This window comes from Populus nigra, chromosome 18 (genome assembly GCF_951802175.1).
Source record: "Populus nigra chromosome 18, ddPopNigr1.1, whole genome shotgun sequence".
Classification (NCBI taxonomy): Eukaryota; Viridiplantae; Streptophyta; class Magnoliopsida; order Malpighiales; family Salicaceae; genus Populus; species Populus nigra.
This window is the reverse complement of record NC_084869.1, coordinates 10,756,103-10,770,997: the sequence shown is the minus strand read 5'-3', so window position 1 is coordinate 10,770,997 and position 14,895 is coordinate 10,756,103. Positions and strand designations below refer to the sequence as shown.

The window sequence follows — 14,895 nt, the reverse complement described above, 5'->3', positions numbered from 1 at the left end:
GTAAGATATAGTTTTTGGTTTTCAAATAAAAAAAGTAAATGATATACTAAATTTCTCCAAATTATCAATTAATTTTTATAAGATTGCTCAACTAAAGTCTCCCAAACAATATTAATTTCTCAATTACATTCTAAACCTATATTATTAACATATTTCAATTTTCATTAAAGATGTACTGTTTTTTTCCTTTTGCAATAAAAAGACCTTTTAAAAACAAATCTTGTTGACAATTCTAGAGTGCATATCCAATAAATAGGAATTCAGTTTTTTTTTTAATTATTATTATTATATGAAAGAGGCCTCTTTCAGTAATCAAAGCCTTGAAGGCAATTTTCTCTAAGCAGATAAAAAAAACCAAGTTGGTGTGCACTCACCCAATTTACAAAACACTTTCCTTTCCTAGTTTTTTTGCAACTCAATCATCAGCAGTTGCATTAGAATTGTTGTAACCGACACGACAATTGGGAATTCCAAAATTAATGATAGAATTAAAAAAAGAGAGTTGGAAGCTAGCAATTAAAAGAAACCAATAATTCTAAAATAAATGTTGTTTTTAGAGATTTAGATAAACAATTAGTTATAGGAAAGATATACATTAACTTACCCATATCCTTTTAAATGACAAAATATATTTATTATATTTTTTTTCCTAAATTTATTATATGCGCGATATTAATTGTCTAAATTTATTTGTAAACTTATTTGCGATATATTTTAATTTATTTTAAAAAATAACATCAATCTCTAAAAATAGAAGACTCGTTTATAGTTTTGATGTTAATCCCTAAAAATAGAAGATTTCATCGATCTTGATTTTTAAATGAATAATTTTCATGATAATACATAAAAATAAGAGATTTTTACTTCGATAAAAATGTTCGATGTTAATCCTTAAAAATAGAAGATTTTATCGATTTATTTTTTTTAAAAAATTTGATATTAATTCCTAAAAGTAAAAGATTTAGTAAATTTCGTTTAACAAAATAAAAAAAAAGCTTCGTTGTTAATCCATAAAAATAATAGATTTTATTGAATATTTTGATTTTGATTTTTTTAATATTAATGTCTAAAAATAATAATTTTTATCGATTTATTTTTAACAACAACGAATTCAAATATTTAATTAAGTATGAGATTAGTATAGAGAAAAGAAAATTAAAAGCGAAAAAAAATACTTGCTTATTGTAGGTTTTAGATGCACGCATAAAATGAAGACAAAACATCTAATGCATGATCAAGTGAACATGATTTGCTGTTGCTCACTGTTGCTACGGTCTTAGCTGTTTTGTCTTTCCTCTCTGTTTCTCTCTTTCGAAACTCTAAGCACTTTCCTTTTCTTCTTGTTTCTCTTCTCCCTGCAGCCTCTCTCTCTCTCTCTCTCTCTCTCTCTCTCTCTCCCCTTCTCTTTTCTTCCCCTCTCGATTTACTACTCTCACTGTTTTTCTTTCCTCCTTTTCCCTCCAACTTCTTCCTTCTTCTTTTTTTGTGCTCCTCCCTCCTTCAACTAGAACCTCTATTTATAGTCCAAGAAGAAATCCCTAGAGCACTGCTGTCTTGCCCAAATCATGGCCTTTGATTTGAGTCAACTAATCTTGGCCATCCAACCGTACATAACTTGGCTGTTTCAGTCCTGTTTTTGCAGCTGTCATGGGGCTGCGATGACTGAGGTTTTTGAACTTTATGTGCAGCTAGTACAAGAGGATGAATGGAGGTATATTTGTCTTCATTTTGGAGAAACAAAATAGGAACAAAGGTCATGACAACATGTGCTGTATTGGCAGCGTTTGGAATGGTGGTATAATGCACCATCTTTTTGGTGTATTTGCAGCTTGAATGAAGGACAAGAGGGTGTGGTTTTTCGCCAGCAAGCATGAACTTGGAGGCCAAAGTGCTTTCTTTTCAGGAAGGTAATGTCGAAATTAACAAGCATTTCTTGATTTTCTGTGGGTACGAGGCAGGAAGATGCCTTTTGTTTGTTTGTCTCCACGGTTAAAAATCGTGAAATGGTTTGAAAACACAATTTTTTTTTAATTTTAAAACAAAATTATAAGAAAAGTGATCAAACAAGGGTTAAAGTCGAGTCTCGGTAAAAACATTTTGTTAGAAGGGTCAAAATCGCAACGTATTTTTTATTTTGTCGCCCTTTTTAGATTTTTTAAAAATATTTTGGAAACGGGTTAGGGTTCTGAATCCAAATTATTATGTTTAGGAAGCACATTGAAGAATATTAAAAAGTTGGAGGACTAACTAAAAAAATGTTTTTCCAAAATAAAATTGATCCCACCTCTGCTGCACTGTATAAATAGCCAAAACACACCGTATCCCACACAATTTCTCCCTCTTTCGGAATCCAAAATGGCAGTGGATCCGATCCAAACACTTCCACCTCCAAGATCCGCTACCGATTTCTTCTCGGACCCGCTCGATTTCCACCCGTTATGGTTTAAACCGGACCTTTTCCTCTCTCCGAACTTCGACTCCGACTCTTATATTTCGGAGCTCCGAACTTTTGTCCCCTTCGACACTCTCCGATCGGAACTCCAAGCACACTTAACTTCCCTGAATCACGAATTAATCGATTTAATCAACCGTGATTACGCAGATTTTGTTAATTTAAGTACCAAACTGGTCGATGTGGATTCTGCTGTCGTTCGGATGCGGGCTCCGTTATTGGAGCTCCGAGAGAAGATTGAAGGGTTTAGAGGGAGTGTGGAGTCCTCTCTTGTGGCTCTGAAGAATGGATTGGAGCAGAGATCGGAAGCGGCGGCGACTAGAGAGGTTTTGGAGTTGTTGCTGGACACGTTTCATGTCGTTTCTAAGGTATAAGGTCGTTTTGTTTGATTGGATTCTGTCGTTTTGGTGATGTAGTAAGATTTACTAGATCTAGCTACAATTTGTGTAGAATTGGAATGTCGTTTTATTGATTAGGAGATGCCATTTTTGGGATGAGTGTGTCTTGTAGAGTGAAAAGGGTGCTAGATCTTAGAAGCGTGTAGAATTGGATTTCATAATGAAAGGGATTGTTTCTCTAATTAGGTTTTCGAATATGCTGAATTCTTTTTTCATATTTTTTGTAGTAATTTTTATTTATATGTATTTTGATGAGTGCAGGTTGAGAAACTAATAAAGGAGCTACCGAGTGTGCCTGCTGATTGGTCGAATGGAGATGTGAATTCAACAGAGAAGAATGCTGCAAGCAACGGCAGCATTGAGAATGGGACAAATGTAAGAGAGACTCAAAGCATGCTGTTGGAGAGAATTGCCAGCGAGATGAATCGACTTAAGTTCTATATTGCTCATGCACAGGTCTGTGTTTGCTCATATCTACTATTTTTTTTATATATGCGTAGGAACAAGTTTTATAGAATTCTAGTTCAAGGGCTGTTGAAAATGCATAAGCATATAAAATGAAGTAAAGTCAATGATTTTTTCGTAGAAGGTCATACAATTTGTGCTCATGTCTATTCTCTCTTATGCCAGTACAGAACCTCCCTTTCATTCAGAACATGGAGAAGAGGATTCAAGGTGCGAGCTTGTTGTTGGATGCAAGTTTGGGACATTGTTTTGTAGATGGACTGGAGCACCGGGATGAAAATGCAATCTATAACTGCTTACGTGCTTATGCTGCTATTGATAATACCAGTAGTGCAGAAGAAATTTTTCGCACGACTATTGTGGCTCCTTTAATACAGAAAATTATTCCACATGGACCATCAGGAGGGGTTGTTGGGGCATCAGGAGATGGACTTGAAATTGACTACCAAGAAATCAAGAAATGCATTGAGAAGGACTGTAAATTCCTTTTGGAGATATCTTCTGCTGGTACTTTCATTTACTGATTTATCACTTTCACCTTACAACTCGGCAAAGCCTCTTCTCAATTATTTGGCTAATCGGCTTGTATGAAATAGATCAATGTTTGTAGCTTTGTTTTTGGCCTGGAGTTGATCTGTTGATTCTTGTCAACATCTTTCTCTTGAGGTGCCCCTGATCCAAGCTGCATTACTGCTTAACATATTTACTGATCTCAATTGCATGGGGGACCAATTTATCTGTCTTTATTTCATTTTTTTTGGTGTCACCCTTCTCTGCCACCCTGTTTAACTTGCATGTTTTGGGTAAATGTTGTTTTACATAAAGCATTGGAATTAAATTGTTGTGCCCTGTTGAACAATCTTCTATATTATACTTGTATACTTGCTAGTTATCCTGCTGTTATTTTAGTGTAAATACATTTTTCAGAACTTGTATCCCTTTTATCATGAAGGCATGCCATGAATATACCATCTCTGTTCCTGTGTCTTTGAATGCAACTTATTGTTTCCTTTTTGTTTTTGTTTTTTTTTCCCAGAAAATTCAGGGTTGCATGTATTTGATTTCCTGGCTAATTCAATTCTGAAAGAGGTTCTCTCTGCGATTAAAAAGGGAAAGCCAGGTGCCTTTTCCCCTGGAAGACCTACTGAATTCTTGATAAATTACAAATCAAGCCTAGATTTCTTGGGTCATCTTGAAGGTAGCATGTGGCACCTTTTTAACACTTGATTCTGTTTTACATTACTCCCTCAGGATTAAGAAAGTTTGCAGGCTGATATGATTACTCTGTAAGATTATATGAAAATGTATTGTGTTCATTGTAATTATAATGTCCAATTGTCATGCAAGGCTATTGTCCATCCAGATCTGCTGTCACTAAGTTTCGAGCTGAAGCCATTTACGTTGAGTTCATGAAGCAATGGAATGTTGGGGTTTATTTCTCTTTGAGGTATGCAGCACAGCTTCTTTTCTTTTCTCTTAAGTTTATTTTGAATTGACATATCTGTTGGTCTAATTTTATTTGGTGCATTGGTACATCCTGTCATGAGGCTGATTGTGCATCTGCTAAAGACAGGTTCCAGGAAATAGCTGGTGCTCTGGATTCTGCACTTGCGACAACCAGTCTTATACCAGTTCACAATTCACCTTCTGGTAATGGAAGTTCGCAAGATTTAACATTAAAACAAAGCGTCACTCTTTTGGAGAGCCTGAGATCTTGCTGGAGAGAAGATGTTCTCATCCACTCCTGCTCTGACAAGTTTCTTCGCTTAACATTGCAGCTTCTTTCAAGGTCAGTTTGCTTGAGAATGGACAAGTCCATTGAGAATCAATAATTGAGTACTATTATCTGCTTGTTTGGATACTTTTTTGGATATAATATCTAATAAATAATATCTAAAATCTTTGTGTTGATTAACAAACATTTGACAGATTTTCAAATTGGTTGTTATCTGGGCTGGCTGCTCGTAAGACGGGTAATACTGGCTCCAACTCCGGATATGAATGGGCAGCTTCAGCAGTTCCTAATGATTTCCTCTATGTATGTGTTGTGTCATGATTCTATTATTTGTCTTTTGTGTGACATGAATATAAACCTTGAAATCTTGATCAAAAGAATGCCTTAAGCTAAAGGTCTTGATATCTCATTGTGTTATACACCCCCCCACTCTGGACCATTTTGCAGTCTAGTGTGGCTAATGCAAACCATTCCTGGAACATGGACACCTACTATCCTTGGTCTTGCTCAAGTGAGACAGGTACTTTGCATCAAGTGAGACATGAACTCGGAACTTTCTCTATGTGAGCCATCATCCCACCACTTACACTTCATAGCCCTAACTTTTTTACATTACTTGAGTGATGATGCTAAAGATAGCGACTTCTTTACTTAATTTATTTTACCAGCTAATGAAGCAACTTACACCACATTATATGGTAACTATTTAATGTAATTGTAGCAAGTGTGCACGGAATGTGTGAATTATCTTGTTACTGTGATTTAAAACACCTAAATTTAGGTTCCACATTAATTTACTGTAAATAAGTATTAATCCCATATGCATGAGTAACAATGATTGTGCTTAACCAGCATTTTGATAGAGGTTCTTTGATTTGCAGATTATTCATGACATAAATTGTTTGGCCACTGAGGTTTGTGGAGATTACCTTGAGCATGTGCTTCAGCTTCTATCTTCATGTTCCGCTGATGTACTTGATCTAGTAAAACAAAGCATTTTACGAGGTGGGAAGTCATTAAATGACTTAACACCTTTAGCTATCAATGCAATCACAGATGCACTAGTTGATGAGGCTGTTAAGGTGAGCTGCATTTGGGATTGGCTTTGTTTAAGAATGCTTGGCTTCCTTCTGCCTTGGACCTTTTCTAGATGTAATACTTGCCATAAAAAGTTATTTATTAATGGATAGTTTGACATATTGAAACATTATCCCTGACTCTTTTAAATTAGTGTTTTGAACATTTAGTAACAAAGATTGTTGCACAGGGCTTGAAAGACGTGAAGGCAATTGCTACGACTTTCAGGATGACTAATAAGCCTATTCCTAGCAGACATTCACTCTATGTATCTGGGTTGTTAAGCCCCTTAAAGAAGGTACATATAGTCTTCTTTGCTTGTAACTTTTTTTTTTTGCTCTGGTTCCAGCCTTCCAGAGATGTAACTTGTCCTATATTGTAATGAGCTTTAAACATACGGATGCTGTCGTGAATTAGTTTTATTATGAACTTTGCATTGACCCCATGACTTTGCTTCTAGGATTTTCTGGATATGGAAAAACACAACCCTTATTTGACTAGGGAGACTGTTAAGGAGTTACGGCATGGTGCTGCAACTGAGATTACTGGTCGTTATTATGACATGGTTGTTGAAATCGTCAGTGTGGTTAGTGTCCAAATTATATATTTTTTTAATCTGACTGGATCTTTATTTTGAAATTCTCGACTTTAACATGTCCATTCATCATGCTCAGGCCAGGAAGACAGAGTCTTCACTCCAGAGATTAAAGAAGGGTGCCCAAAGACGAGCTGGAGTAAGCTCCGATGTGTCAGATCCCTCTGTATCTGATACCGACAAGCTATGTATGCAATATTTCCTTGATATTCAGGTGAGGATTGTCCTTCATCTCCCTCTATCTTTCACCCATTGTTGTGCGCACCCATAAGCACAAGCATGCATACAGCCATAGTCACCTCCACCTATATAGAGGAACAGTTGGTGTGTATGTTTGCAAATGCAATGGTCTTTGCTTTATTGGACTTACATGTATGCAATTTATCAGGAGTATGGACGTAACCTCTCTACCCTTGGGGTTGATGCAAAAGAAATTCCTGCATATCGATCCCTGTGGCAATGTGTCGCTCCCCCAGATAGACAAAACGTGTTTGATTTGTGAGAGATGGCATTGTTTGCCAACCAGTTACTAATCTACTTTCATTTGTCAATTCCCCACACATTTATTTGGTGTAAATTGAAGTCCGTGTGAAGTCCCTTTTTTCTCTTTTTTTATAAGAAAGAATTTTGTACTAGCTACTTTGATTTTTTTACATAATGTTTAATTCACGAGTAAATAAAGAAGTAACTTTTAATATTGAAACTAACTCTTTTTAATCTTGGATTGTTTTTGTGTTATAAAAATATTTTTGAAAAAATTTTTTATAACACAAACAAACCAAGATTAAAAAGAATTAATTTCAATATTAAAAGTTATTTATTTTTATATTTTAAATTATTTTTTTGAATATTTGTAATGATTTGAAATGTTGATATTAAAAATAAATTTTAAAAAATAAAAAATATTATTTTAATATATTTATACCTCAAAACCATGTTTCCATCCACAAATGCCATAAACAATGAGTCAGATGCCATAAAAAAATGAGTTAAATAAATACATGGGTAAGAACATGGGTTTTGTCCCTCAAATTCTATTCGCATAGTTTGTAGTTTAGCAGTGTTTTTCGATTTTTTTTAAATTATTATATTTTAGTATTTTTAGATGAGTTTAAATTTTTAAAATAAAACAATAAATTATTGTATTATATTTTTAAATAATAAATACGTACATGTTATACCCTCAAATTTCCCCGTCAGGCAAACTGGACTGAACCTAGAGGTGGTGGTATCTTTGACCTCTAGGAGGGGCTTGCCTTTTCTTCTCCTTGGGAGCCACGGATTGGGCTCCAACTTGGAAAGCAGCAGTAAGTAGCTCTGGCTGTATTTTCCCGCTTAAGATTGCCACTAACATATCTAGCTCCACTGCGTGGAGTAGTCACAGTTGAAGTTCCATCCCTAGGAGATAAATGCTTGGCTTCCACGTCTGCCCTCCGTTTGCCATCACCTTTAGTACTAGGAAAACGTGTTGCACGAGTGGATGCAATTTCTTGACTCCAGTGGCTATCCTGAAAGAACTCAACAAGTTTTGTCTCCTTCAAGACAGGTGTGCTGCTCTTGTGATCACTGGCGTGGTCACTCCACGATGGATCTTGTAAGAGCTCAGCAAGTCTCTTGTTTTCATCTATTGGAGAAGCTTCTTGTTTGGACTCTCTCTGTTCTCTCTCCTGAATGGCAGGTGGCATGCTATTACGATCATAGATGAGATCAACAAGCTTCTTCCCTCCCTTTGTTGGATATGGCTCCCGTTTGGAATCGCTTATTTCGTCAGGTTGGGGTGACCCCTTCATGCTGCTTTGCCGGCTCGAAGCATTGCTATACTCTGAATATTAAAAACAGCAAATCAAAGGATTGTCAAAACCCAGAAAATCGCTAAAAACATGCAATTCTTTTGGGTGATTGATGTGTTTTCTGACTGTAGCCTCTCTTGTGTCATAACAGAGAGAACCGCAAGGAACAGACAAGGCATAGGATCATAAAACCTCATCCTTATCGAGCTTGTGCAGTGTGCTGTTTAGGTCATTGAACTTGAAATTCTTGATGCATGCTTCAACTCATTTGCACAAGACAAGAAAGAAATGTGAAGAAATTAAGGCAGAGGAAATGTATCTTACCGTTTCTGACACTGAAGAAATCATCATCAGAGTCTGATCCTAGCCAGGCTTGACAATCATAGAAGTTCTCTTCGCTAACTGCATATAAAATGCAACGATGATTTACGTTTTACTTATATAAGCAGCTTGCAAAGCTAGAATTGTGAAATGGAACATGGAATTGTCAAGAACGTAGGAAACACAAGGTAGTCAACATCTATAGATTTCTGTTTCCAGTACCCGCAGGTCTATATTATACAGACCTTTTGCCTGGGACATTTTCACAAAATTATGATAAAATCTGAACATTTTACTTCATAATTCTGATTAAATGTCTTCGGAAACTGTGCGAGAATAATTGATGCAAGGAGCAGAAGAAATTAACCAATCATACCTGTATCCTGGGATTTTGTCACCGGTGGTGCAGTTAAAGACTGATCAGAATCCAAACTGTTTTTTCCAATTGGATTATCTGCAACGACAGGACTTTCCGTGGAATAAGATGGATTAGAAACCTTGTCAGTTTCATTACTTGATGAGTTTGATGTTTCACTGACTGAAATACCGATGTCTTGGGACTTCCTCTCGGGAAGCACCATGAAAAACTGATCAGAATCCAAGCTGTTTTCAACCAATCGATCATCTGCAGTGACCAGACTTTCCTCAGAAGATGGCATGGATAGTTTGGTTGTTCCATTACTCATAGCTGAATTTGGTGTTTCATTGACCGAAACACTGATGTCTTGGGAATTTGTTGAAGGTGGTGGTGCTAACAAAGACTGATCAGACTCTGAACTGTTCTCGGTGATAGGATTATCTGTATCGACAGGACCTCCTGAAGAAGATGGCATACAAACCTTTTCCTTTTCATTACTTGAAGCTGCACTCGGTGTTTCATTGATTGGAACACTGGTGACTTGAGAATTTGTCACTAGCGGCTCCGTAGACGTCTGATCAGAATCCAAGCTGTTTGCAACCAAACGATCATCTGCAATGACCAAACTTGCCTCAAAAGAAGACGGCATAGACACCTTGGCCATTCCATCACCCATGGCTGAATTCAGCGATTCATCAACTGAAAAAATGATGTATTGGGAATTTGTTGAAGGTGATGCTAACATAGACTGATCAGAACCTGAACTATTCTCGTAGATAGGATTATCTGTACTGACAGGACTTCCCGAAGAAGATGGCATACAAACCTTGTCCTTTTCATTACTTGAAGTTGAACCCCTAGTTTCTTTGATTGAAACACTGGTAACCTGAGAATTTGTCACTAGCGGCTCCATGGAAGACAGATCAGAATCCAAGCTCTTTTCAATCAATTGATCATCTGCAATGACCAGACTTTCATCATAAGAAGGCATAGATGCTCTGGCCGTTCCATCACTCATGGCTGAATTCCACGCTTCCTCGACTGAAAAAATGATGTATTGGGAATTTGCTGAAGGTGGTGCCAACAAAGACTGATCAGACTCCAAGCTGTTTTTGTCGATGGGATTATCTGTAATGACAGGACTTCCCCTCGACGAAGATGGCATACAAACCTTGTCCTTTTCATTACTCGAAGATGACTTCAGTGTTTCATTGATTGAATCGGTGTCTTGGGAATTGGTCACTAGCGGATCAATGGAAGACAGATCAGGATCCAAGCTGTTTATGGCAGGCTTATCTGATTTGGCAGTAGTTTCCTGAGAAAAAGATAGCATAGAAACCTTGTCTATTTCATTTGTTATACCTGAATTCAATGTTTCATTGACTGAAACACCAGTGCACTGTGAATTTGTCACAGGCATAGCTGTGGTAGACTGATCAGAATCCAAACTGCTTTTGGAAATTGTATTACCTGCAATGACAGGAGTTTCCTCAGAAAAAGATGGAAAAGAAATGTTGTTTGTTTCATTGCTCATAGTCATAGATGAATTTAGTGTTTCCTTGACTGAAACGCTGATGTCTTTCGAGTTTACCACTGGTGGCACCACGAAAGACTGGTTGGAATCCAACCAGCTATTGGTACGATTATCTGCATCCGCAGGACTTTCCTTAGAAGATGGCATGGAAAGTGGAAACCTTGTCTGTATCGATTTTCGTTGATGAGTTTGGTGATTTGCTGACTGAAACACCGCAATCCATTTCTATAGATAAGGCCCTTTCTTCACTATGTTTCAATTATTATTTTTTTATTCTAAAATTTCACAAGAGGAGGAGAAAAGGAAGAAGAGGAAATGCAAGTTGGCTTTTAGGTTGACTTGGAAGAAAGAATACACCTCGAAAAAACAAGAATAAGAAGTGAACAGAACAAAAGGTTGTCGAAGTAGCAAGTGCATTGATAATGCCGATTGCCAGACAACAGTTGGCATTCTGGCTTGCATTTCTTTTGTTATGTTGTCCAAAATCAAGATAGAGACATCATGAATACATCGAAACTACAGAAAGTTTAGGTAATGTTTTGAATTAAAAGAGTTAGGAAAAGGCAATAAAGCCCTTGGAGTCTTAAAGAGTGGGTATAAATGAATGAGGGGTAGTGTGGTAATTAGATAAACATAATAAATATAAATAGAAGAAAAAAAGAAGAGAAGAGGGATCTGAAAATTTAAGAGATAATCGGCAGGAGAGAAAGGGGAAAGAAGAAGAAGAAGAAAAAAGAGGGAAATTAGAAGGGAAATAGAAAGGAATTGAAGAAATAAGTTGAAAGGTAAGAATTAGGTTGTTAAATGTATAAATGTATGTTAATTGAACTTTAATTTCAGTTTTGATGAATGTTAGGGTTTTTAAAATTTGTGTTTTGGGTTTAATTGATGAATTAAATTGAATGTTATGGGGTTAATTGTTGTGGGTTATTGATTATTTAGTTGATTATGAAAGATTGTGATGATTTTGAGTTATGAATTGTGTAAATGATGAATTTTGAGTTAGAAAATCTGGAAAGAACAGTAGGTTTTTTGTTGAAATTCTGGGTTGGAGGTTGAAGATGACAAAATTTCGGTTTGGTCCCTTAATTTGTGAAACTTACAGTTTAGTCCCCAAACTTTGGAAAATTACAGATTGGTCCCTGGAGCATATTCCGAGATTCTGAACAGAATAAAAGATGAATTAAGGGTAGAATTACAGTATTGTTATGAGATTTTAACACTTTCAATTTGGTCCTCCAATTTAACAAAAAATACAATTTGACCCTAAAAAATTTAGTAAAATTCCAGAATGGTCCCTGAAGCATCATGAGATATTCTGGACAGAATTGAGGATTAAATATGGTTAGAATTTCAGTATGTTCATGGATTTATGACAATTTTAGTTTGGTCCTTTAATTTGACAAAGTTACATTTTGACCCTTAAAAATATGATAAAAATTCAGATTAGTCCCTAGCGGTAATATTAGCTTTTGCAGATTGGTTTGATGAATAATTGAGGGTTATTTAGTGAATTATTACCAATTTTATTATTTGTTTTATTATGGATTAGATTTCGAGAAAACCGTTAGATTTTAGGTTCTTAGAAAAAATAACTAGTTTAGTCTAAAAACATATAGGGTTAGGGAATACACCCTTAGATAAGTGTATTAAATAAGTTATATGTTCTTTTGAGTCATTCTTGAATATGTCTATTTTGTATTCAGATAATCCTGATATTCTACCGGCAGGACGCCATTAGGATTTCATTCGGTATCTGCTTTTGACTTATGTTTGCTTCGAGTCAGGTGAGTGGATAATTTTCCATATGCATGAGAAATATTATAAATATTTGATTTGGTAATATGAATTGGATCATGCTTCTTGATAATATATATGTTGATTATTATCATTGTTATGATAAAGCATGATCAATTGTTGAATCTGAATTCTTGATATGAACCAATATATATTTTGAATTGACTTCTAAATTTATAGCTCCTTATTTGATTGATATCATGAGTTGAGTCTTGAGATATTAATATGTCTGTTTGATTATGATTATGAACCTATGGTATGTTAGTTAGAATACTCATGCTAACAGGGTAGTGTTAGTCTTTGTGCACATCGTATCTGAACCCTAGTTGGTCGGGGGAGTCACCAACTGTCACGATGTAACGTTTTGAATTAATGAATTGGAAAATACAATAAAGCCCTTGAAGGCTTAAAAGTTGGAATAAATGAATGAAAGGTATTGTAGTAATTCAACAAACTTGATAAATATAAATAGAAAGAAAAAAAAAGAGATCTGAATATTTTGAGAGTAAACCGTGAGAGAGAAGGGAGAAGGGAGAAAGAAGAAGAAGAAGAGGAAAGAGAGAAATTAGAAGGGAAATAGAAAAGAGTTGGAGGAAATAAGTAAAAAGGGTAAGATTATGCTTAAATTTGTATAATATGTTTTCTTTAGCTTTAATTTCAGTTTTGATGAATGTTAGGGTTTTGAAAATTTGTGTTTTGGGTTTAATTGATGAATTAAATTGAATGTTATAAGGTTGATTGTTGTGGGTAATGGATTGTTAAGTTGAATTTGAGAGATTGTAGATAAAAATGATGATTTTGAGTTATGGTTTAGTTTGAATGGTGAATTTGTGTTAGAAATCAGGGGATAACAGTAGGTAATCTGTGAAAATTCTGGGTTTGAGGTTGAAGATGACGAAAATTCAATTTGATCTCTCAATTTTGGAAAATTACAGTTTAGTCCCCAAACTTTGGAAAATTACAAATTGGTCTCTGGAGCCTATTCCGAGATTCTGAAAAGAATAAAATATGAATTATGGGTAGAATTCCTGTAAATAAAATTTTAACACTTTCAATTTGGTCCTTCAATTTTTGTCAAATTGTAACTTTTGTCAAATTGAAAGACCAAACTAAAAATATCATAAATCTATTACTATACTGAAATTCTGACCATAATTAATCCTTATTTCTGTCCAGAATATCTCATTATACTCCAGGGACCATTCTGGAATTTTTCCAAAATTTTATGGTCAAATTGTATGTATTTTTTGTCAAATTGGAGGACCAAATTGAAAGTGTTAAAATTTCATAACTATACTGGAATTTTGTCCATAATTCATCTTTTATTCTGTCCAGAATCTCGGAATATACTCCAGGGACCAATCTGTAATTTTCCAAAGTTTGGGGACTAAGCTGTAATTTTCCAAAATTGAGGGACCAAACCGTAATTTTATCATCTTCAACCTCTAACCCAGAATTTCAATAGAAAACCTACTGTTCTTTCCAGATTTCTAACTCAAAATTCATCATTTACACAATTCATAGCTCAAAATCATCACAATCTTCCATAATCAACTAAATAATCAATTATCCACAACAATCAACCCATAACATTCAAATTAATTCATCAATCAAACCCAAAACACAATCTTCAAAACCCTAACATTCATCAAAACCAAAATTAAAAGTTCAAGAAAACATATTTATACATTTAACAACATAAATCTTACCTTTAAACTTATTTCCTCAAACTCTTTTCTATTTCCCTTATCTTTTCCTCTTTTCTCTTCTTCTTCTTCCCCTTTTCTTCTCTTCTCCCGTCAGTTTTTCACTCTTAAAACACATCTCTCTTCTTCTTTTTTTCTTTCTATTTATATTTATCAAGTTTGTTGAATTACTACAATACCCTTCATTCATTTATTCTTACATCTAAGCCTTCAAGGGCTCTGTAGCCTTTTCCTATCTCTTTATATTCAAAACATTACACCAACTTGTGTGAATTGATCATCCCACAGTACGGAGCCTCATGCCCATTGCATTTTGATTTTTTGACGAGTTTTACCATATGATCTTCTTGTTATGGCCAATTTGAGAAACCTTTCCATAAGAACCTAAAGCCATACTTGTATATATATTTCTCATTATTGTATTACCTCGTGTGTATATATTGAACGTTATCTACTCACTGAGTTGTTGAACTCACCATCTAATTATTTACCTTTTCAGGCTTGTAGCTTGATAGCAGGTCACTTTTGTTGGACCTTCAGAACCTGCTTTTTTGGTTGTAATTTGTACATTTTTCTTTATATCTAGTTAGTGCTCCAAAACTATAAAATTATATTAACTCTTGTATTAAGACAATTAAATTATATTATGAAGCTTATTTTGTTATTA

The 14,895-nt window shown here is 35.1% G+C and overlaps 1 protein-coding gene and 1 long non-coding RNA gene across 2 annotated transcripts; both read left to right on the top strand.

Moving 5' to 3' along the window:
- Positions 1–2,301: 2,301 nt before the first annotated feature.
- On the top strand, positions 2,302–7,357 carry LOC133678913 (conserved oligomeric Golgi complex subunit 2-like). The gene is made up of 12 exons (XM_062101429.1): positions 2,302–2,820; positions 3,112–3,306; positions 3,486–3,822; positions 4,352–4,513; positions 4,663–4,762; positions 4,889–5,104; positions 5,245–5,353; positions 5,932–6,132; positions 6,318–6,425; positions 6,588–6,713; positions 6,802–6,936; positions 7,111–7,357. Exons 1-12 carry the CDS (start codon positions 2,356–2,358, stop codon positions 7,222–7,224), a joined length of 2,268 nt encoding a protein of 755 aa, XP_061957413.1. The 5' UTR covers positions 2,302–2,355; the 3' UTR covers positions 7,225–7,357.
- A 4,045-nt stretch (positions 7,358–11,402) lies between these two features.
- Positions 11,403–14,895, top strand: LOC133678410 (uncharacterized). Its single transcript, XR_009835956.1, has 3 exons — positions 11,403–11,510; positions 12,432–12,512; positions 14,728–14,895. It is a non-coding gene; the product is annotated as an uncharacterized LOC133678410 (long non-coding RNA).

Bases quoted from the DNA above. Each gene is read 5' to 3' on its own strand.
- LOC133678913 (XM_062101429.1), top strand. From the start codon at position 2,356: ATGGCAGTGGATCCGATCCAAACACTTCCACCTCCAAGATCCGCTACC. The intron at 3,307-3,485 runs GTCTGTGTTTGC...ATGCCAGTACAG, and splicing joins TCTATATTGCTCATGCACAG to AACCTCCCTTTCATTCAGAA. The intron at 4,514-4,662 runs GTAGCATGTGGC...TTGTCATGCAAG, and splicing joins TTTCTTGGGTCATCTTGAAG to GCTATTGTCCATCCAGATCT.